This window comes from Drepanopeziza brunnea (assembly GCF_022702325.1).
Source record: "Drepanopeziza brunnea f. sp. 'multigermtubi' strain 214-2 chromosome Unknown ctg14, whole genome shotgun sequence".
Classification (NCBI taxonomy): Eukaryota; Fungi; Ascomycota; class Leotiomycetes; order Helotiales; family Drepanopezizaceae; genus Drepanopeziza; species Drepanopeziza brunnea.
The window spans coordinates 1,654,087-1,678,344 of record NW_027094077.1 but is presented as its reverse complement, the minus strand read 5'-3'; the positions used below and the strand labels follow the sequence as shown (position 1 = coordinate 1,678,344).

Here is a 24,258-nt window from a genome sequence, read left to right as displayed (position 1 = left end):
ACGAAAGAAGGAACAAAGGAAAGAAGAAAAGGAAAAAAAAGCTCAGGGCATCGTGGGAGCTCTGGGAGCTTTGGGAGCTGGGGGAGCTGGGGAGCTGGGGAGCTGGGGAGGGGGAGGGGGAGGGGAGCTTGGGAAATTGAAACCAAAAACGCTTCTCCCCTACCCAACCCAGCCAGCCAACTCCGCCAACCCAGTCCAACCCAGTCCAACCCAGGCCAATCCACCCCAACCCAGGCAAACCCAACCCAAACCAGCCCAGCCCAGCCCGGCCCAGCCCGGCCCAGCAGCCCAGCGCAACCCAGTCTTCCGGGCGCGCGGTCGCCCCTTTCCCTACTTCCTGGATTTCTCTCCCCTTCCCCCCTTCCCCCCTTCCCCCCTTCCCTTCCTGGATCCATGAATCCATGAATCCGTGAAATCCATGGAAGATAAATGAAAGTCAGGGTCGGCCAGATCCACCATCCACCATCCCCCCCCCCCATCCATCCACGCGTGCACCCGGTCCGTCCGTCCGTATCTGGATCCACCGCGAGATGCAAATCGACGCCCTACCTACTACCTAGTACAACGAGGTGCTGTATCTGCGACGGCATCTTTGGATCTGGTCTTTCTCCTTCAGCCTTCCGTTGGTGGTCAGCGCACGCCGTGCTTCCTGCTTCTGTTCCTGTTCCTGTTCCTATACCTCTACCTCTACCTCTACCTCTACCTCTACCTCTACCTCTACCTCTACCTCTACCTCTACCTATACCTCTACCTCTACCTCTACCTATACCTATACTATCATGCATAGATACGTCCAACAAGTACAAGTACCCTACGGTCGCACAACGCCGCCCGCCATGGGCTTCCTTCCGCGCACGTCATGCAGCTGAGCCTGAGTCTCCCGCTCGCAAACGCCGGCTGCTACATGGACATAGACATATACAAATATCTACAAGTATATACAAGTATATGCGACGTGGTATATGAATATATATATATTCATAAATATATATATATATATATATATAGTACCTACTTCTAGAACCCCCCGAAACTTCTTCTCCCTCCCTACCGTAGCGCATGCACGCATTGCATACGGGGTACGGTACGGTACGGATATGCATGCACATGCAACGCTCCCTAGGCACCTACTAGTACGTAGTAGTTATGTATACTGTACTGTACCTAAGGTACCTACAGTAGGTACTACTACCTACTCGCCCTGAACTTCCTAGTCCCCTTTTTCCATTTTCTTTTTCTTTTTCTTTTTTCTCCCAAAACTCTCCGATCCAACCAACAACTTCCCTCTTTTTCGTCCTGCCCCCGTCCCCGGGCCCGCCGCTATTCCTAATCCGGTCCCCCTGAACTCTATCGTAAAATTTGAGTAGGTGGTAGGTACAGCTAGGTACAGCTAGTAGGTACAGCTAGGTACAGCTAGGTAGGTAGGAGTAGGTAGTAGGTATCACAAATCACACTGCGGAATCAGAATCAGAAACCCGTCGTTTCGGCGCCGGCTTGGGGATCCGCGGATCCACCCCGCGGGAGGGGGGGGGGGGGGGGGGCAAGGGGGTTGGGTTGGGTTGGGTGGGGAAAAGAGATGAGATGAGATGAGATGAAGTGAGGTGAAGTGAGGTGAGATGAAGTGCAACTCGTGACTTTTTGGGGGAGGGAGGGTGGGGATGGATGAAGAAGAAGATGATGAAGAAGAAGATGAAGATGAGCGTGAAGAGAGGAATTGAAAGGAAAGGAAAAAAAGATGAAAAAAGAGAGAGGGGATTTTTATAGTTGCATGGAGGAGAGGAGGAGAGGAAGAGAGGAGGAGAGTACGTAGTTTTTGGTGCTCTGTTCTGCTCTGCTCTGTTCTGCTTTGCTACGCTAGCTTAGAGCTGACTAATTTAGACTAATTTAGACTAATTTAGACTAATTTAGACAAATTTAGAGCTGACTAGACTAGACAGATTTAGACCAGACCAAACTAGACCAGACAGACCAGACAAATTTAGACCAAACTACACCAGATCAGACTAGACCAGATCAGACCAGACCTACCCCAAACTAGACCTACGTAGTACGTAGTACGTACGTACGTAGTAGTATCTCTCAAGCCAGCGAAGCCAGCGAACAGTGGAGACATTACCGCTTTGCTGGGACCGAGCTGTGAGGGCTTGGGTGTTAAGGATATGAATGTGGATGTGGAGGAGATGGGGGATGGATGTGGATGTGGAGATGGAGATGGGAGATGGGAGATGGGATGGAGGAGGGAGGAGGGGGGAGGGGGGAGGGAGGAGGGGGGAGGGGAGTATGGGGATGGGGGATGGGTGGGTGTAGATGGGTGAGTGGATGGGTGGATGGATAGGTAAGTACCTAGATGGATGGGTAGATGGATGGGTAGATGGATGGGTAGATGGATGGATAGATGGATGGGTAGATAAGGGGGGTGAATGAATGAATGAATGAACGAATGGCTAGGTAGGTAGGTAGGTGGGTGGGTGGATGAGCGGGTGACTCTCACTCTCACTCTCACTTGTACCGTACAATGCGCGACACGAAAATGCCGTGTTTACGTGGAGTATAACTGATGTGATAGTCAGAGCGCTGAGTATTAGGTGGTTTGATTTTGATTTTGCTTCTGGTTTTGCTTCTGATTTTGCTTCTGCTTTTGCTTCTGGTTTTGATTTTGATTTTGATTTTGATTTTGATTTTGATTTTGATTTTGATTTTGATTTTGATTTTGATTTTGCTTCTGATTTTGATTTTGCTTCTGATTTTGATTTTGATTTTGATTTTGCTTCTGATTTTGATTTTGCTTCTGATTTTGATTTTGATTTTGATTTTGATTTTGATTTTGGATTTTGGATTTCATCTATGACTTCATCTATTTTGTTTTATCGTAATTTTATTGTCATGTACCCGTACCCTCTTACCGAGATGGGATGGTGGGGGGGAGGGCGAGGGTGGGGGAGATTGAAGGATATGGACAGAGGAAAGGGTAATCCTCATACCGACGGAGGAGGTCTCGAGTAAAATACTACGTACTACGTACTACGACGTCCCAGGCGTAAGTATTAGCCCTCGCGGGTAGGGTAAACCGGGGGGGTGGAAGTGGAAGCTAAACTTTTGAGGCCCCCTCGAGGGGTAATACTTAGGCCTGGACCGTGGGTAAAAGCAAGGACTACGTACCCACTGGATTATTCTTATAACGTACTTTTTAGGAGTAGTATTTTCAAGAAAGAAGAGGAGGAAACTCTATGCCCAACCGGATCGGGACTCCGTATGTACGTAGTACGCTGGCCAGTTCCGCGGGGTTTAATTTATATTTTTTGGTACGTAGTAGTATTCTTTCTCTCTGATACAGATAAGGAGGGTAAGCGTAGTGGTAAGCAGGGAAGGCAGGGATTTGGTCATTGCGCTTTGGGTTTGGGGGAGAGGGAAGGGAAATGGGAGGGGAGAAGGAAGTGTATATGTAATAGTCAGGGCCTGGTTTCGATGAGGGAGTTACGTAGTACGTAGTATTTCCTTTTGACCCCGAGTTCGGACTGTATACTCGATAGGATACTCAGAGCATCGCTGTTAGACGGGCTGGCCAGGCTAAGCACCTACCTAGGTACCTAGTAGTATTTCTCTAGTTGTGTCACAACGTATCTATCTTGCAGTCTCAAACATAGATACTCTGACTTTTTTATTTTATTTTTTATTTATTGAAATGTGTATCCAAAACGAGCGATGGACCCGATACCCCGATACATACTACATACATACTATCTTCCTATTCACTTAATCCCTCCCTAATATATATAATTTTTCCCATTTTTTTCTTTCGAGATAGTAAAGTTCAAAGTTGAAAGCTAGTAGTACTACTACTACGTAGTACTACTAACAACCAAAAGTCACCACTCAAAACTCATCAGTCAAAAAGTCAACAGTCAAAAGTCAACAGTCAAAACTCACGTCAAAACTCAACAGTCAAAACTCCACATTCAAAACTCAACAGTCAAAACTCAACAGGCAAAAAGTCAACAGGCAAAAGTCAACCGTCAAAAAATTCAAAGTATAAAAAGAAACTCCGTAAAACAAACACTTTAATTGAATTCCAGTGATCCGAGTAGCCGGTTCGTCCCCCCTCCCCTGATCCCTATCCTTACTGTACTGTAAAAGGTCCTTTATCCCAGTCCGATCGTTTATCCATCCTACGGAAGACTTTTCGGTCTTTGAACCCTGCTAGAGTCTTCTCTTTCTGTGATCCATCCCACCCGTAGGGGAAGGGCGCAGTTGATGCCAGCCTTAGCCTTGCTACCTACTCCACCTTGAAATCTTCTAGGGCTGTCTTGTAGGTACTGGTATGTAACTCCTTAGCTTAGCCGTGGAAGGTCTCAGGGCGGCAGGCTTCGCCCGCTACCCGTCCGACGCAAATCGATACTACCGGTACTATGACTACTCCTACTACTCCTACGGTAGACTACCAGTAGCCTTTCTCCCTTACCATTTTACGTAGTACTTACGGAGAGTGCTTTTCTGATACGGGTAAACCTTGATTGCAATGCAGTTGTAAGCGGCGCACATTCTACCGATACTCAATCAATTCCTACTTAATCAACTCCCGACATCTATTTGACCAGCGACCGGAAAGGGTCCGTAGGCGCAGAAAACGGTCTGCTGATCGTCTCTCCGGGGAGGAAAAGAGGAAATGAAAGGAGAGGAAGAGGGAGTCTTGGAGGAGGGTATTCTGAGACCGATGTTCCATAAGTAGATGGGGTTGATAGGTTGATTCAAGCGTGGCTACTATCAAGCATCGCCATTGCCATCGCCATTGCTATTGCTCCTACTCCACGAGTACTAAAGCACAGAGCTGAGACTCGAGAGTGAGCTGCCTGGTTTCAATCCCTGGGTCTATCTATTGGTGTAATTAGCTAGCGGAAGAGAAAAGAATGGAAGAAGGGGAAAAAAAAAAAGGGAAAGAAGCCGCGGTCGGGGGTATCTCAGCTACACCAATCTATGTCCAGAACTTTACCTATCTACCGGTATCCGCCCATCTGTTCATTGCGGCTAGTTGCCGAAGAAGAGGAGGAAGGAAGGAAGGAAGGAAGGAAGGGAAGGAAGAAGCTTCTCTTGGCTATCTATCTTTATCTCTCGCCTGTGTCACAGTTTCACAGTCCTCGTTTAAATGTCGCTGTCGCACGAATACCTATGCTAGGTACCTACATCCGTACGTACACAGATCTTGTGCGAGTACGATGATCCATCGGCCTCGATCATGCTTCCCGGATTCCGACTGGCTGGCTATACGGCCGGGTTATACCGTACGACCACATTCGAATCCATCCGGTGGGCAAGTAGGGAAGCAGGTACGTAGTATAATCAGTGTCAACGGGCGACGCAGGCGGGCTGCGACCAATCGAACCGTTCGGGAGAAATGTAGATTCGATCATCATAAGCTCGCAGATGAAATAGACAAGACCACAGGAAAATAGATCGGGTATATCGTGGATATACATGTGACAGTCAGGATAGTCGTGATAGTGGTGATATTGAGGGCGGTGGTGCTGGTACGTTGATAGCAACGATCCCGCTCCAGTGCCTAAAGTGAGTGACTAATGGAGCGGAGAAACTTGGGAGTGGAGTGGAGCGGAGCGGAAGTAAGTAGAGCGGAAGACGGGGACGCGGGGAAGGCGGGGAGGAATAAACGAGAATGAAGCTATCGTTAACATTCAATATCCAAACCCTGAAGCAGACAACGCCGTACATCCACACCCACAAGAACGAAGTCCACAACCGGATATACCTTCACATCTCGAAGGACTCCCATCGGACCCTCCCTCAATCGAGATCACCGGCGAAAAGAACCAGGCGACACGAGAGACCAACTCCTCCTGCCTCTGAACCGACGACCCCTCCATCACCATGTCCATCATCCAACAGGTCACCAGCGCCTCCCTCACGGACAACTGGCGCACCATCAACATCGACGCACTCGATCCCGAATCCTCTCAGAACTTCGACGTCTCGACCCTCCACCCGGCCCTGGCCCCGGTCTCCGAGTCCGAGATCCGCGCCATCGGCCAGCAGGTGCGCCAGCTGCTCCGGGGTGGCGACGCCGAGGGGGCCCTGCGGGGAGCGCTGGAGAGCGCACCGTACGGAGGCGACGCGGCGGTCAAGGAGGAGCATCTGAAGACCGTCACCGAGGTGTTGCAGGGCGTGCGGGCGAGCGAGATGACACCGATGCTGCAGCGCATCTTTGGGAGCGAGGGCGGCGGCGAGGTGCTGGATGTGCTGATGAAGTATCTGTTCGTTCACCCTCCTCTTCTTCCTCTCCTCTAAAAGCCCCTTCCTAGGTGTCTCTCTCTCTCCCCTCTTCTAGTTTACGGGTGGCAGTGGGACGGACGCTGCCGCGTATGTGGGCATGTGTATGGATTGATTGCGTATTTTGGAGAGATTCCCTGCGTTACGGCTGCGGCTACGGCTATGTGTGTGGATGGGAAGAAGCTAATCTATCTCTCTGTATTTGAATAGGTACAAAGGCATGGCCGCTTCCGGCGCTGGCTCCACCAAGACCACTTCTCGCGGCTCGAATCTCACGCCCCAATCGACCGGAGCTGGCTTCTCGCAGATGGGTGGGAGATCGGGAGCACAGAGCGAGAGCAGTGGCTCGGCCATGAGCGTGCTGCTTTCGTGGCACGAGAAGGTGGTGGAGGTTGCGGGACTGGGGTGCGTCGGACGGTGCATGACGGACTGGAGAAAGGTGTAAGGCAACGTACGATACGGATACAACACTTAGAGAAGAGATATGAAAGGATTGGGCATCGATGTAGATGGAGTAGGGCTGGGGTCAGTACAGTATAGTGGAAGAAAGAAAGGAAGAAAGAAGGCATAGAATAGCGGAGTTGAAAAAATCTTGCATAGGTAACCAGCAGTTTGGCATACCGTCTAGACATTACAGCATGTCACCCATACTTTCTCCTGCATCTCCACCATCCATCGAATGGAGACCCATGCCAGGGCGGCATACACAGTCCAACATCTCACCACACACCCGGTCACGCCGCCTCACCTGCCGAGTGAGTGAGTGAGTGAGTGAGTCTCTAATATCGCCCTCCGGGCCGCAAAAGATATCAAAAGAAAAAAAAGGATCTGAACACTTGTTCTTCTCGCAGCTACGCGCATGCGACCTACACGATCATGACGACATGACCAACGAAGTTCTACCTTTTCCCTCATTTTTTTTAAAAAAAATTCCAGTTTCCTGTTTCTTTCTTGCTTGCTTGCTTTCAAATTATATATATACATATATTCTATGCTCCTACGGACCCTCGCTGTTCGTCATGGAGCTGCTAGCCATTTCTTTGGGTAAATCACGTTGGCATATTCTTTTGCTGTGATCGTTACTCTTTCACGCCAGTGTTCTACTCATTATCTTTTAGCGGTTGTAAGGTATATTTTGCACGCATGTATATCCATCTATCTATCTATAAATCCCCGCACCTCTCCCCCTCCTCTCGACGAGCTCATTCTTGCCTTTTTGCAGTCCCGACCCCACCGCTGGAATGCGAGAATCGAGAGGGTGTTGACTCCGGGTTTTCTCGCGCTGCTGGAGACAATAGCCTACGCCGCCCGAGGACTAGAACTACAGAGTACAGACCGCCTGCATCTTGATTTTCATCTCGCGTGTCTTGGTCTTTTGAAAGCCAGAGTATGCATGCAACCTTCTATGCGTCATCTAGACCTGTATTGTCTTTAACCAACGCGGAACACGCAGCTAGCTCTCCCATCCCCGTCCGACTGACATACGGTATGGGGTATGGTAGCAGCACGTCTGCCTACATACCGTCCTCAATCGAGAATATCATCTTCCTGCTCCTCCAGATTGAAGGGGCCTGCAGTTTCGACTACTCGAGACGGAAATCTGCAAATATGATGCCTAGAACTACAAAGTACAGACCGCCTGCATCTTGATTTTCATCTCGTGTGTCTTGGTCTTTTGGAAGCCAGAGTATGCATGCAACCTTTTATGCGTCATCTAGACCTGTATTGTCTTTAACTAACGCGGAACACGCAGCTAGCTCTCCCATCCCCGTCCGACTGACATACGATATAGGGCATAGTAGCAGCACGTCTGCCTACATACCGTCCTCAATCGAGAATATCATCTTCTTGCTCCTCCAGATTGAAGGGGCCTGCAGTTTCGACTACTCGCGACGGAAATCTGCAAATATGATGCTGGTATGTCTACTTGTGTCCAGGGCGACGGAGTAAGGCAGGAAGCAGAAAGCCATGCTAATACGAAACCTGAGAAGTTCCCAACCAGAAACCTGAGCGGGATTTTCTACGCCCCGCTCGCGATGGCAGACCCCGTTCCTGCATCTCCGCCTATCCCCTGCACCCTCTCTCACGATGTATCCAGGGTTCGCAGGCGTTTTCTCGCCCAGAAATCGAGACCCGGGCAAGCGAGAAGAAGACAAAAAAAAAGGAGGTGCTTCCGTGGATAAGCTTAGGTACCTGCCCCCGGAACATGCAAATGCGAAATTCCCAAGATTGGGAGGGGTCGGGGTGAAGAAGGCCGATCTATCGTAAAGACGACACCGAAGCCGTACTGGGAGGTAGAACAGTGCTGCGCGCGAGCTGAGCAGGCCAGGCCAACAGATAGTTGGCGCGTGGAGTCTCGTGGTCGGGTTAGAACAAGACGCGGGCAATCAACGGCGAGACCTTCTAAATGACGTCGTTCTTCTTTTTACTGTATACGGGTGAGGTGAGAATGAAGTTTTTTTTTTTTTTTTTTTTTTTTTTTCTTGCTATTGACGTGGGATTCGCCGCCCTTTCCCCTCTGTACCCCTCTCTCCTATCATTTCTGGTTGTTGACATTCGGCTGTTGGTAAGCAATAAGCGAGCTCGGCTAATAGGATAAGCGAGGGGCCCTGGTAGGTGGCAGCCAAGACGATGGCGACGATGATTATTGCTTTGGTGATTACTATTGATGGTTCTCAGGAAGACCGAATCTGCTGGTGAATGGATATATCGGCCTAGAAATATTCAGACCCATGTATATACATAACTTTGGGCCGTACTTCAAGAGACATCAGAAGCGCAATCTCCTGGAACCGTTGTGTGAAAGAAAAGGGGCTCGCGATATAGGAGATTAGCGTGAAGCAGCCGCGAATTCCGGACCGAAGGCAAACAGGGCTTATCGTGTGCACGAAGAACCAGCAGTAATCAGAGCGCAGGATGCTGCATCTTGAGGCAAGACTCTGTCAACAGAGAGGAGGACAAGGACATTGTGCTCTCGTACACACAAAGGGGCCGTGTCGCACCGAGAAAAGAAACGCAGAGCTCCCGGAAGAGAACCACAAGGCGGGAGCGAGATCCAATCCGCACGCCACTCGTGAACATGTTGTTTCCGAGATTTCAGTTCCCTGTGAGCAGAAGCCGAACAGCGTCTCAAGGTGGCCAGAACAGGTTCTCCTCTCCCCGTACGTAGCTCGCGCTGGAGGGGATGCTCCCTTCCAAGACTCGAGTCGATTGATGCCGCCGTGACCGAACCGACTCGTCACCTCCTTCTCGCCCTTGGTATCCATCCACATCCACATCCACGGCCAGATCCGTGATCCGTACACTGTCTGCAGCCGGCTTGCTAGGTTTGGCGACGGTAAGTCCACTTACTCACTCACTCACTCACCCACTCGCTTACCAGAATCTGTCTTCATCTCGAGACTCTCTGGCTTTTACTCACCATGTGTCTCGTGTCGAAAGACATCCATAAGTGCGGGCACCCAGCTGGTATTCTGGTGAGCGTGTGCGAGTCGTGTCGCGATAACCAGTTGCGGCCTCGGTGGATTGAGAAGTGGGACAGGGTGGAGGACTGTCTGCGCTTTCAGGAGCTGCCGCGCGCCAGTAAGAGTGAGGTTGGCTACTGTCCTGATTGCATGCAGCTTGTTTGGGAGGGGCAGAATAGGAAGAGGAAGGAGAGGAAGAGGAAGAAGTGGAAGAAGGGGAAGAAGGGGAAGAAGGGGAAGAAGGGGAAGAAGGGGAAGAAGGGAAGAAGGGGAAGAAGGAGGAGAAGGAGAAGAAGGAGAAGAAGGAGAAGAAGGAGAAGAAGGAGAAGAAGGAGAAGAAGGAGAAGAAGGAGAAGAAGGAGAACAAGTGCAAAACTCAGTGAGGGGTGAGAATTTAGGAGGTCGTCGTCCGGAGGTGGGTGTACTAGGTAAGATAAGATCCATCCTGTAGGAATATAGGGCTAAGCATCCAAGGTCACGTAGTTACACTAGGTAGCAGGCCTTGGCACCAGGCCTTGGCACCAGCATATAGCTCTCCCTCAGCTAAAATAGCTGCCTCTTTAGACTTCACGAATACAATTGGTACCATTATATATTCGTACTTCTCATTCTGTACTTATGATATTGATATTGATTAATAGTCAACCTTATAATTGATCGTAAAACAATAAGGTCTTTATAAAAGAAATCGATCTGCAAACAAACTGAGTATAGTCTTCGTTTTGCAGAAAGATGCTAACGAATATCGACAAACGGCAATCTAAGTATAGCCTTCGCCTTTTTAAATATTCAAAAGGTTTTTTCGCTAGCACGCGCGCAATTGACCCTCGAGAATAAAAGCAATCTGAGCATAGCTTTCGCTCTCTTTCTTTAGGTATAAGCTTATTATTAAACTGAGTATAGTCTTCGATTTTCGAGCTTATTTTGTCAGGAAACAACTTGCGTCTATCACGCAATACTAATCAATCAAATACGCCTTCACCTTTACCTTAGCGCGAACCTCTCTCCTTGCGCCAAGTCAATTTTTCGACCTCTTTATTAAGCATTTCGAATCTTTTTACCCATTCACCTTCTTAGCACTCACCTTCTCACTCGAATACGATAGATATGTGTTACGGTCCTGGCAGGCCTTTGGCGTGGTCAAGGGATCGATTAGTCAGCGGCCCGCTGCCCTAGTCCTATCCAGGACTAGGCCCACACTAGCGGCCGCCCCAGGTACAAGACCTCTCCGCCCTCCTGTATTCTAGCACTTCTCCTCTTCGTCTTTCTTTCTCGATACGAAGCGTACGATTAGATAGTACTACAATACCATCTCTTTCCAGCCGTAGCATAAAGAAAGACCGACCACCACCCTCCGCTGCGAAGCATTATATCGACCCTCGTTTTCTGATACAAAACTTCGAACTGCTCTTGCTGCAACTCGGAGTTCCTCTCAGGTTACACTGGCTCTTACTCCCCTCACCCAAGTTCGAGCACCTTGATCAGACATCACCGCTGATTTTACAGTCCCAGAGAAAGCTGGACCCCTCTCGAACTGCCACCGCTGCAATTCGACCCTCCTCCTCCTCGAAAAAATCGATTCCCCCCCATACACAAGGCTCCCGCGAGCTCCCTATCAATTGCGACACACACAAGAAGGATTCCGAAGCTTCCTCATTAGAACAGTGTCTGATACCCCTATACAAACCTTACTCGAAGGCTTAAAGAACGTGCACGCTTCGCTTGTACTGATCTTCCCCCTTCTTGCTAGTGGTCACTATTCAGCTTTGGGTCCCTCCTTCTACTTGCTCAATTGATAGCTAGCCCTCCCGTTGTGTCGTGCCTCATACAAACTAGATTGAAAGACTAAGGCTGCAGAGATCACGCCTGCCTCAAAGAACCTTCCTGAACCTGAATGCTTTCTTTCTACTTATGCCGCGATCTACTGACTTCTTAGTCACCGCGCGTAAGCTCCACGCGTTCATCTCTACGGGACACCCAATCGCTACACGCGTCCTAGCACTCCCAAGAACGCTAGAGCACGTTGCAGAGCACATCGAGAGTTACTCTTCCCTTTAGCCCTTGTCCGAGATCACCGACCCTTCCCTTGATTTTAATATCGAATGGACTGAAGGTAGAAGTAGCAAATTCATACGCGCTTTAGATGCTTAAGTAAAGATTGCAATGCTAGAAGATACCGATAGTGATAACGCACCTTCCTCATCCAACGACGCACTCTCACTTGCACCTCAACTAGATCCCCAAGCTATTGTTTTTATTACTGAGCGCCAACGACACGTCCTCCCCCGACCTCCTATTAGCCCAATCACCCCCCCTGCGACACGACCTCTCACAATCAATAGGCAATTCCCGGACAGTTCAATACTCGAACCAGTTCCTATTCGCGGCTCTTCCGTCGCTATGTCTACACCTACCCCCGTCTTTACGGCGGCCCAGCAGGAAGTCATGACCAACGCTATCATAACTGCAGTTGCACAGGCCTTGCGAAAGGAACGCGCTTTCAAGCAAGCCCCTTCGGTCACCCAACCTGCGGTCCAGCATGCTACTAAACCTGCCGCCTTAACAGCAGACTTGCAACCAGTCCCCGAGTACTACCTCCTTATCCTAGATCCTTCTATACTCCCAGTCGAGAGCAATAAGGTCAAGTGGCCCCGCTCCCAGTTTAGCGACCACCGAGGCGACGTCGACTACGACGCATAGAAGATAGACATAAAGCTTTTCCTTGAAGAGTACTCTAGCAACTTCCTTACTAGCCCTTCTCAAGTAAAGGCTTATTTCAAGTGCACTTCGAGAGAAGCTAAGACGATGATTTTAAAGCACATGTCCCCCGACTTTGCCGATACTTGCAAAGGTTCCGCGGATGTTTTGCGAATCCTAGACTATCGTTTCTTTGACCACAACCGTGTTCAATCAGCTCGCAAGAACTATTACCAGCTTACAATGAGTAGGAGCATATCTTATAACGATTTCCGAACCAAGTTCACTGCTTTCGCAATTACTAGCAAGATTTCTCGCAGCCGATAGTTCGAGGACTTGTGTGAAAAGGTTTCTCTAGCTCTTAAGACTCACCTAATAGTCGAGAAGTACAAGATGCATGGAAACTACGAGCAATTAGATGAGTACCTTGCTATTATAAACCGCGAGTCTCGCAACATTAAGTCAGAAGAAGCTGCTATTGCACGCCGCTATGCATCTTACGCTTCTTCTTCTGCCAACGTCTCGTTCACTGCAAGTGCAGGAACTTCGGGCACGCGAGGTATCCTGAAAAAAGAGAGTTGGCGCCCCACCCCTCTCTCCTCAGCTCCCCGTGCTACATCTCCTGCTCCTTCCCCTCTTGGGTCTCGTTCTGCCAGTCCTTCTAGTGTTACTTGCTATAGTTGCAAGAAGCCTGGCTATATTCAACGTGAATGCCCTGACCTCAAGCTCGATAAGAAGATCGCAAAGATGGTTATTGGTCAAGAGCTAGCGGACGACCCCCTTTCGAGAAACTTCTAAGCCGTGGAAAAGACTCCCACTACGGCGTTGGCCACGATTTGTGGAAGGAATTGCGATTTGATTTCCGGTCTCTCATTAAAGGACCTCAGTTCTTAGTTCCTATAGAACTAGCACGCAATGGATTTTATATCAAGACTACTGCACATATTAACGGCGGAGCAAACATTTTTAGCGCGATTAAGACCTCTCTAGCTTCTCAACTCTCTCTTCGATTCGGTAATAAGTTTGTTACTTTACCTCACCCAATCGTCCCTACTAAGTACAATAGCACTCTAGGTGATCCAATTACTCACGCTATACTTCTCACCCTTACTATAGACCGGCGTCGCATTAATTTCCCTTTCTTAGTCACGAACTTAGGTTCTACCGACGTTTTGATTGGCCGCAAATTCTTAGCTCACTACGATATCGGTCAGCGATTTGGCGCCAAACCTCAGCTCTATTGGCCCGCGGACATGCCTGTCATACCTTACTTTAGCACCCGAATTTTCTTAGACCTTTCTCATCCAGCTTCTCGGCTGAATCATCAAGCTGACGCTGCTCGCCGAGACCAGCTCTTAGATGACCAAGATGCTGCCCCTCAAATCAGCATTCTCAAGCCCGCTGCATCGTCTTCGGCATCAATACCTCACGACCGCCGCAGCTCGAGCTTCGTGAGAGACCTCCAGAAGCGTCTATCTACAATAGAAAAGCACTTGCGTTGTTTGACTAAAGAAGTTGATCATAGTCTCCCTTAAAGCAAAGATGAACCATGTTCCAACCTTTATCAGCAGCAACATACGGTGAACATCTCTTTTATTGGTGCATCACCGATGCGAGCCACCTTAAACCGCTTCCGAAAGAATTACAAAGCTGCTACGCAAGCTAGCGGACATCCCCCTGACGAATTCGTTTTCTCAGCATCGATGAACGACTTCCAGCGAGAACAAGATCGCCGTCGTATCGATGCCGAAGATAAGCAAACCATTCAAATTGCTTCAATAAATAGTGCGGACTCGGCACACGCGCTAAGAGAGAAGTATGCTGCCAATAACGCAAAAGTGAACCAAGAATTGCCTCTTGAATACACTGAATTCAAAGATCTTTTCTCGAAGAAAGCTTCGGATATGCTTACAGTTCGACGGCCTAAAGTCGACCATAAAATTGTATTGGCTACTGAAAACACTCTTATTACAGAGCCTTTGCGCCGCCTTACCGACGACCAGCTTTCTAAAGTCAAGCAATACATCCAAGACCACCTTCACAAAAGATTCATCGAGCCGTCTAATGCACCTTACTCAGCTCCCATCTTGTTTACTAAAAAGAAGGATGGATCTATAAAGCTGTGTGTCGATTACCGACGTTTGAATTCCATCACTCAAAAGGACCCTTATCCCCTTCCCCTTATTGATGAGATGATGGCCCGAATCTCTCAAGCCAAGATATTCACTAAGATCGATATTCAACAAGCTTTTCATCGCATACGAATCTCTTCAGAGTCCGAGGATTTAACCACTTTCCGGTCCCGTTACGGTACTTACAAATACAAAGTACTGCCTTTCGGCCTTACTAATAGGCCTGCTACATTCCAGCGTTTCATTAATGAAATATTAATAGAACACTTAGATGACTTCTGCTCCGCTTACTTAGATGACATCCTTATTTACTCAACAAACGAGCTAGAGCACACGGAGCATGTCAAGAAGATCATGCGCATTCTTAACGACCATGGCCTTCAAGCTGACATCAAGAAATGCGAGTTCAGCGTTTACAAGACCAAATTCCTTAAGTTTATTATTAGTACTAATGGTATTGAAGTTGATCCGGACAAAATTGCAGTTATCACCGATTAGAAATATAATAAGAATGTCCGAGGCGTCCAGTCCTTCCTCGGATTTTGCAATTTCTACCGCCGTTTTATCAAAGAGTTCAGTCAGCTTTGCAAACCTCTCAATGCTCTTACGGCAAAGAACGCCCCATTCCTTTTCACTTCCACTTGCAAGGAAGCTTAGGATAAGCTTAAACTAGCCTTGCAACATGCCCCTATTCTATGCTATTTTGACCCTTACAAGCAAACTCGCCTCGAGACTGATTCTTCCGATGGCGTCGTAACAAGCGTTCTCTCTCAACTGCAAGACGATGGTTTCTACCACCCCGTCGGGTTCTTCTCCAAAACAATGACTGATGCAGAGCTTAATTACCTTATCCACGACAAAGAGCTTCTAGCTATTTTCCGTTCCTTCCAAAACTACAAGCCTGAACTCCTTGGCTCCCAGAAGTCAATCCACGTTTATACAGACCACCGTGCTCTCGAATACTTCATGACTACGAAGGATCTTACGGCACGCCAAGCACGCTGGGCTGAATTTTTCGCTAACTTTCATTTCCTTATTATGTATCGCAGCGGCGCTACGAATACGCTGGCTGATGCTCTCTCTCGCCGGGATCAAGATATCTCCCCTTTAAAAGCTCGACAGCGTGCTGTCAAGAAGCAACAGTTACTCCCTAACAAAAAGCTCTCGCCTAAAGTGCTTCAAGACCTGCACGAACTCTCTTCCGACCCCCCTGCTGAGCTTGCTAAGTACAGCGTGATTAATGATTCGGTCCACGTCGTACAATCCATTCCAGTCGTTTTGGCCCCTATACAAGGAGTCCCTTCGGACCTGCCTATTTCGGAAGACGTCCTTTTAGACGAGGACCCCGCACATCACACCAATATGATAGCATACGATATCGACGGCTACGATATTATCGACCGTGTGCTTCAAAGCAACCGTGATTCCCCTCTTTTACAAGACCTACGGGACTCTGTCACCGAAAGCCATGATATTGATCACGATCTACGCAATAGCAAGCTTTACTTCCAAGGCCGTCTGGTAGTCCCTTTGGAGCCTCCTGAGCTCCGCACAGCTCTTATCCGCCACGTGCACGACCAACCTTGCGTAGCGCACGCTAGTATCACTAAAACAAAACAACTGCTAGAACGCAAATACTTTTAAAAGGGACTTGGCTCCGACGTCACACGCTATATCTCCAATTGTAAATGCGCTAGGATGAAGGCCAAGCGTGACAAGACTCCAGGTCTCTTAGTGCCCCTTCCTATTCCAGCCCGCCCTAATCAGCACCTAACGGTCGACTTTACGGAATTGCTATTAGACGAAGATAGTTACGACTTTGCTCTCGTGATCGTGTGCCGATTATCAAAACGTTCCGTCACACTTCCTTGCCATAAAGAAGTCACTGCGAAGGACCTAGCTGTTCTGTTTCTCACGAACTGGGTCCGTTACTTCGGCATGCCCGATTCTATTGTCTCCGATCGTAGCCCCCAGTTCGTATCCGCTTTTTGGCGCGAGTTTTGCAAAATATTCGGCACCAAGGTCAAGCTTACTACAGCTTACAACCCTAATGTGGATAAGCAGACTGAGGTAATGAACCAGTATATCAAGCAGCGGTTGCGCCCCTTCTGCACTTATTACCAAGACAACTAGAGCCACCTGGTGCCTCTCATAGATGTAGCTCAGCTGACCTTGCCACATGAATCTCTTAGGGGAATTACTCCATTCCAAGTAGCCAATAGCTACGAATCCCGCTCTTCTTTCGACTTGGTTAACCCTGAACCTCCTTCCTCTGCTACAGAACGCCTTAACCGCGCGGAAGCAGTGCACGTCGCCACTAGAGCGCATGACGCTATCGCCTTTGCTCAATCGTCAATTGCAGTTCAGCAAGAGAAAATGAAACGCCTTGCAGACCTCCGACGACGACCCGTAGATTGGACCGTAGAAGACGAAGTGTGGATTGATACTCGCAATTGGAAAATGGACCGGCCTTCTAAGAAGCTTTCTGATAAGTGGTATAGGCCAGTCAAAGTGCTTGCTAAGGTAGGGGAAAGTTAGAAGGTCCAATTACCTGAAGGTTGGAAAATACACCCTGTTTTTCACTCCCACTCCTTACGCAAGTACACTAGAAACCCTTTGCCAGGCCAGGTCCGTGAGCCTCCTGCACCTATTCAGCTCCTTCCAGAACAAGATGAATAGGAGATTAAGGAAATCCTTAGTTCTAAGGTCTCTCGCAACACCTTATACTACCAAATCAAGTAGACTAGTGCTGATGACGACCTCAATTGGTACCCTTGCTCCGACGCTATGACGGGCCCCCATATGCTCCGCCGCTTCCACTTAGCTCACCCTCACGCTAAGGGACCACCACGTGCCTTACCGCTTTGGTTGCAAGCTTACAACGAGGGTAGAGACGACTATAGCGAATTGGAAGACGACCGACCTATGACTGCAACTGCGAGGACGCAGTTTTTCGAAGGGGGGGGGTAGTGTTACGGTCCTGGCAGGCCTTTGGCGTGGTCAAGGGATCGATTAGTCAGCGGCCCGCTGCCCTAGTCCTATCCAGGACTAGGCCCACACTAGCGGCCGCCCCAGGTACAAGACCTCTCCGCCCTCCTGTATTCTAGCACTTCTCCTCTTCGTCTTTCTTTCTCGATACGAAGCGTACGATTAGATAGTACTACAATACCATCTCTTTCCAGCCGTAGCAATATGCTAGCGGTTTAATATAAAGTGGAAAGATAGATAAAAAGCTTCGAAATTACAAATCTAAATCACTTAACAACTCTTATCGTTAACGGCTATATCTTTTTCAATCTCGTACGCTATCGAAAAGCAATATACAAAAGCAAACAAATATAAAAGTATTTTAAAAAAGACTTTAAAAGGTTTACAAAAGCAATTTAAAAGCTCGAAGATCGCCGAGTAACTCGAGATCTCCGCGAATTGCTAATACTTCGAAAGGTTTAGATTCAACTTATTAAAGGAACTTCGTATAGCTACGTGCTACAAGCTTGCTTCGAAAAAACAATACCTTACGTTTGGACGGACGACCTCGAATCTAAGCGCTTCGAGCTAGTTGCAAAGCAATTGTTAATTCATTAACTATTAATTACTTAACCACTAATTCCTTAACCTTCGGTTCTTTAACCTTCGTACCGATTTACGGACTATCGAGAATTGCTTTAGCGCAATTGCTCGTTTCTATCAAAATCTCGAGATGCGCGATTGTAAATAAACCAGCTAACACCTTTTCAATTTATTTAGCAATCACAAATAATTCAGCAATAGCAAGCTCCGCTCACCTAGCTAATCCAGCCAATTTAGCTAGTTCAGCCAGTTCAGCCAGTTCAGCGCACCTTCTCAATTCAGCCTCAATACACTCACGAACCTAATAATTATGATTGGCTTCCTTTACCTCGACCTTCAATTCCTTAACCTTCTGCTCCTCGATTTTCTCCACCTCACTTCCATTCAGCTGATCAACCTTAATACGATTACAACTAAATACAAAAAGATAGATTCGCCGAATAAATCGAAGAATTACGAGAAGAGTTTGAAAGCAATATCGAAGATCAGCAAGACGACGATCACGATAACGACGATAACTATTACGGCGATAACGATAGCTATGATAATAATTACGACGATAGATACGATGATAAAGAATAATGAAAAGCAATTGAAAGATAATATTGTATGTATATAGAAAAGCGATGTTTTTTCAAGCTTTGCTTAAACGTGGATTTGCGACGAGGTGGAATCAAGAAAAGTAAAGAATTGCTAGTATAGGAATATAAGGCTAAGCATCCAAGGTCACGTGGTTACACTACCTTAGGTAGCAGGCCTTGGCACCAGGCCTTAGCACCAGCATATAGCTCTCCCTCAGCTAGAATAGCTGCCTCTTCAGACTTCACGAATACAATTGATACCACCATATATTCGTACTTCTCATTCGGTACCTGTGGTACCGACACATTCTTATTTGGGTCAAGTGATAGCAATTGCATCTATTGGCCAGAAAAACATTGTATGTCGTGAATCGTGGCGTCTATATCGCTGCTGTATTTATTTACGTCGGGCGGGTAGCAGGCGAAGCCTGCCGCCCTGGGACCTCCCATGGGATACGGCGACGTGCTAAGCTAAGGAGTTACATACAAGAAGGCCCCAGAAAGCAATTCAAGGTGTTGCAGCGAGAGTTACTATCGTCTGCGCCCTTCCCTTACGGATAGGATGGATCACAATGAAAAGGAGTCTCTCGTCAAGAGAAAACCACAAAAGAGAGTCAGGCAGGTACAGACTGCTGTAGCTAGCTTATAGCGTGGCTGTGCGAGTCGCATAAAGACCAGTGTCAAGGCTGGACCGGAGTCAGCCGATAAATATTCTGTATTAAAGTACTAGAAAAGTACTTTAATTACACCTTCATCTTCAAACTCGATTGCTTGGAACAGGAGGGAAAAGGTGAAACATGTGAGATTTGGCCGTCAGGCGCCCTTGAGCTTTGATTGATCTGATGAGAGCTGGCTAGCAAGCTTCTTGAAAGCAGCTAAGAATAGCTTGCTTAAGAAGAAGCCAGCTGTGAGAAAATTGAGCTAAGCTCAAAGAAGCGAAGGTGGAGCCTGTGCCAAAAGTAGTGAGGAGTGAAGAGAGGGGCGACTTGTGGCCGAGAGTAGAAAGTGCGACGAGGCGAAAGTCTGTTTGTGTGTGTGAGGTGCTGTTTGTAGAGATGTATTGTAGTAGCAAGTAGTAGAGAGTAGTGTAATTGTAGAAGCAGTTTTGTATGGCGACTTGTGACCTGCGGTATTGTACCATTGTAGATTGTGTTTGAGAGTAGTAGTAGAAAGGGGTTAATTGTTTCCTGTAGAAATGTGCTTGTAAGGGTTGTTTTGTAAGGAAGGGCATCGTTTTGCTAAAATTCGTAAGCTAAGAGCGAATTTTGACACCACGTTTGTATAGAAGTAGCCTGAGAAAGCGTTTAAAGTCGATTGTCCCACCAATTGTATCTTTTCGTGAATGACTCCATTCAGTTCAGCTTGAGGAGCACCTCCGCGGCGGAAGCTATGGCCAGAGTATGTTTGAGCGTTTGGGACTCCAGCAGCTATAAGCCCTATTTCGGAGGATATCGACTAGTTTTGTAGCTATAAACGCACCCGTAGTGCGTCGGAAGCAAGGAGCTCCTAAGGGCTGAGGGTCGTGTTTAAAGAAAATGACTTCCAAGCAATCGATCGCTGCTGAGGACTCTCAGCTCTGGGAGAGTACCACTGTAATATAGTCCGATCTGACCAAAGGTCTTTATCCTGTAACTTACCGACAGCCTTTCAAGGCATTGAAGGTTGTAGCCCGCGTCCTCCTTTGAGTATAAACACAAACGTACCTGCATTGGTCCGTGCGCTAATTAAGCTTAAGGTAGCGAGTTTAAATTCTCAACCTCATTAAAATCGCGCGAGGACGAGTAACCGGTCCATCTATCACCACCTCTGATCAATGTCCGTTGTTGGTAACTCGCTGTCGTTCTTGAGAAATCACGTAAATCTAGCTCGGTTTCAACGTGGCCGACAGTCAAAGCAAACCGGTTACGATGCTGTTTTACTATGCGTGCATATTAGAGTTGCCATATAAATAATACCAAAATAAGCGAAGAACACGAGCATCGGACTTTTATCAAAATCCATCGAAAATCCACTTTCTACGTCGCTAACTTTCATTTCATAGTTACTTCCTCTTACGATATAATAGATTCAACTATTTCTTATTGACCTATGAGATGTGTTTTTTATTAGAGTTGTGGTTGTTGAGATATTTAAGCCGGACAGGCGAAATTTGATTATTTGGGACATTCAGGTTTTAGCCGTATTTTCACGTCATCGCAATGTTTTGACTTGCAGTGTATAGATAAATTTTTATATCTATAATGCACGTTTGTGTAGCAATGTTTTCTAAGCATATAGATTTTTTTTCTTATGCTTCTATCAATAGTTGTGGTTCAACAAGTGTTTTCATGAAAGTGTCTCGTCTTGGTGGTGCCGACTTGCTACCGCAAAGTCGGCCAATCTTTTTGAATTGAAACAGGGTAACCGACAATTAGCTGGGACAATCTGAAACCGAAATTTCCAGCCACATAAATCGCTACAAAATAGCGCCTAATTAACAATTCTGTGATCACAGGGTATCCCGCAAACGCCCCCAATATAATCAATCCAATCCAACACCTTTGTCTTTGCCCTTATCCAGTTCACCTACGAGTCGAAAATCGCACCATAGGCAGGAATACCCCGACTCTCCATCCCGTACACAACTAATTGTGTCAGCTTCTGGTTACTGATGATCACCACAGCCTCAGCACCACTCTCTTTAAACATTCTATAAGTCATGGCGACCATGTCAGGCCGGCCCATCGTTTTCGTGTTGTGGATTACCGCTTGGGGATAACATTCGGTGATGGAGTTGATGATCTCGGGGCCAAAAGTCGACTCCGGATTACTGATAGAGGAACAAATCAGTAAATGGTTTGCCACAGGACCAGGAGAGGGGAAGACAACTTACGGAGCACTCCAGAAAATGTGACAGCGAACCTTCTTCGCATATATAACTGGGAGACAGGGCCCGATACCTGAACCAGTGGCGACGAGGAGGACCGATCGGAAGAGGGGGGTGATTCCAACGACACCAGAGGTGGGTATACCACGCACCCACATCTTCGAAGGACCCTTCTCTATCTGTTTTGACGTCCAATCGCCTGCGTTGGCGATAAGTATCGAGAACTCATTCTCGCCGGGCTTGGCAATGGTTGCAAAGGCATGCCACTCCAGAAGCGGACGGGTAGAGATTCGGATCGCTGTTCCGGGTCTCGGATTCCTAGTATAGTTGAAGTACAGACGCACAGCACTCTTAGACATGAATTCTGTCCGGACTGTGACCTTGCGGAGGTGTAGCCAAGGCAATATGATGCTGAAGGTCGCCATCGAAAGGAGCCACATTCCGGGGCTCTTGAGCAATGCGGAACCGAGTGAAGAATAATTGCTTATAATGACACCGTTGGCATCAACTTCAACTGTATCCTCGCGGAAACTGTTGGCAACGACAACTGTTTGTGCCCAGAAGAGAGCGACCACGGTCCATCCAGCAAATCGATGCACCATCTCAAAGCTGTCGTGGTACTTCTTTCTCATGGCGGGATGCGCAGTTACGATCATTGCAGTCATGAGAGCGAGAATTAGGTAGGAAACAGTGAGAACGGCGACATCGGGACGATTGATCGTGGATCCAACGGTGAAGATGATTAGCCAGACAAGTGCGCTGATTGCGCAGCCACTGTGAATGCCACCTATGTGGTAAATATTCGCGACGCGTTTCCTGATCCACTACACGCCTAAAAGTCAGCGATGCGCCCTCAGCAGAGAAATGGAAGAGGAGGAACTCAGTAGATAGAGCCCAACCCATAAGCGAAACGCCCGAGACTCCTAAAAGGTTTATACGTACGAATGGCCATGAAGTTGGCACGAGACATGCAACTCTGTATAAGGCATTGATGAAGTACTCTTGCCTCATCAACACTACCATAAAAAGGTTTACAGCCTCGGCAATGCAGGCATTTTGCAGTCCTCTTCCGGCTTTGCTGAACTTCCACATAAGAACCATACCCATCAAGTTGGCAATAAAGGCAAAAGAAAAGAGCCATCGATAGAGCGAAAAAATCTTGTGTCGTATCGAGCGGAGACCATGTACTCCCTTCTTGCCTGGTAACTCAATCTTGCTTGGAGAATTTACCACAGGCGTTGTAACAACGGCTTGCATCATCTCCTTCTCCGAAGAGAGATGTGCAGGTGGCATGGCTGAAGCAGGTGGAGTGACAGTCACAGCCGCGCCCACTAAATGATCGCCTTCAAGTTTCAAGCTACCTGCCAAAGATCTTTCAGGTTCTCTGATATAGACTTGAGCCTTCTCCTTCTCCAAGATCCATGAAGCAAGAAGATCAGGTTCTACGGGTGTATCTGGCGGAGAGGAGGCCACATACGTGCCCACTGAAGCCAGCAACGCTCGCCTGTCGAATTTGCCATTCGGTTTCAAAGGGAGAGTCTCCCGGAATACAAACTTGGAAGGGACAGCATATTCCGGCAGTCTTTCTGCAACGAATGCTTTGATGGTTGCCACGTCGACGTTCGGAGATCCTGAGTAGAAACCCCAAAGCAACCCCTCGCTAAATATAGCACACGCTTTGGTAATAAACGACGCCTCTTCCATTGAGGCAGCGATACTTTCGAGCTTGACGCGGCGTCCCTAGATGGTGTTAGTACTTGCAGGTAAGAGTTTTAGGTGCTTCAAGAGCTTTGAGTTTTACTTGTTCATCTTGTCGACCCAGATAGGCGATGGATCCGTCTGCTCGCCAGCAACATAAGGCTCCTGTATTGTACATGAAGGAGCTACCTCAGATTAGCTGTCACTCGGTAGCTCAGAGATAGTAGGGAACGTACCCATTTTTTTCAAATGGGTCATATTTGTATCTCTTCGCCGTCGATTCTGGCAAGTACAAAGACGCTCGGGGAGGGGGAGCGGCTGCACTGCCTAACCACAGCAAACCTGTTTGACAAGTTCCTACCGGATTTTCATCATCGTCGAGAATGTAAATGCCAGCTTTTGGGACGGAGTTGCTAATGGAGAGCTCTTTCTCTGATTCGTGACTAGACTCATTGTCAGGATAGCTGTGCTTGGGTAAATATGGGATGACGGACGTACCTGGGCATTGTGTTCACCATTGTAACTTCAGTGTGCCCACAGTAGTTATAAAATGTGGTTATTTTTTCCCCAGTAGTTTGGTAGACTAGGGCCCAAAAGTCAGGGATGCTGTGCAAGGTTGATATGACTCTGCTTACTCGCTCGGACACAGCTCTCCAGCTAAAGCGATGACCTTGATATTCAGGCGATTTTTACGAGCTGACGTATTTAACATAGATGGCGTATAGATAACGGCATGAGCGTGGTTCGTTGCAGATGAGTCAGGTTATTCCTAATGACTAGTCCGGAATAAAAGCGGGCAAAAGAAGTCACAGGGAGAGAAAGAGGAAGAGGATCTCAATGCAGTGAACTGGAATGTGTGAAAGGTAATTGTTGAAGGATGCTGAGAGCTATATACAAAAGGAAGAGGGAGCCCCGCTAATGAGCCTCCAAAAATAAAAGCCGAGAATAGAAACGATCCCGATAGCCCGCGAGGT

At 47.8% G+C, this 24,258-nt stretch overlaps 3 protein-coding genes across 3 annotated transcripts; 2 read left to right on the top strand and 1 right to left on the bottom strand.

The window, feature by feature from the left end:
• Positions 1 to 5,877: 5,877 nt before the first annotated feature.
• Positions 5,878 to 6,721, top strand: L3040_008055 (uncharacterized protein; the record flags this gene model as incomplete). Its single annotated transcript, XM_007291957.1, has 2 exons — positions 5,878 to 6,260; positions 6,487 to 6,721. 2 exons carry the CDS (start codon positions 5,878 to 5,880, stop codon positions 6,719 to 6,721), a joined length of 618 nt encoding a protein of 205 aa, XP_007292019.1.
• Positions 6,722 to 9,698: 2,977 nt separating this feature from the next.
• On the top strand, positions 9,699 to 10,123 carry L3040_008054 (uncharacterized protein; the record flags this gene model as incomplete). The annotated part of the gene is made up of 2 exons (XM_066154797.1): positions 9,699 to 9,869; positions 9,920 to 10,123. 2 exons carry the CDS (start codon positions 9,699 to 9,701, stop codon positions 10,121 to 10,123), a joined length of 375 nt encoding a protein of 124 aa, XP_066010691.1.
• An 11,162-nt stretch (positions 10,124 to 21,285) lies between these two features.
• On the bottom strand, positions 21,286 to 23,802 carry L3040_008053 (uncharacterized protein; the record flags this gene model as incomplete). Its single annotated transcript, XM_007291960.1, has 6 exons — positions 21,286 to 21,529; positions 21,593 to 22,410; positions 22,529 to 23,326; positions 23,388 to 23,469; positions 23,521 to 23,727; positions 23,783 to 23,802. The coding sequence occupies 6 exons, from the start codon at positions 23,800 to 23,802 to the stop codon at positions 21,286 to 21,288; spliced, it is 2,169 nt and encodes a 722-aa protein (XP_007292022.1).
• Positions 23,803 to 24,258: the final 456 nt, after the last annotated feature.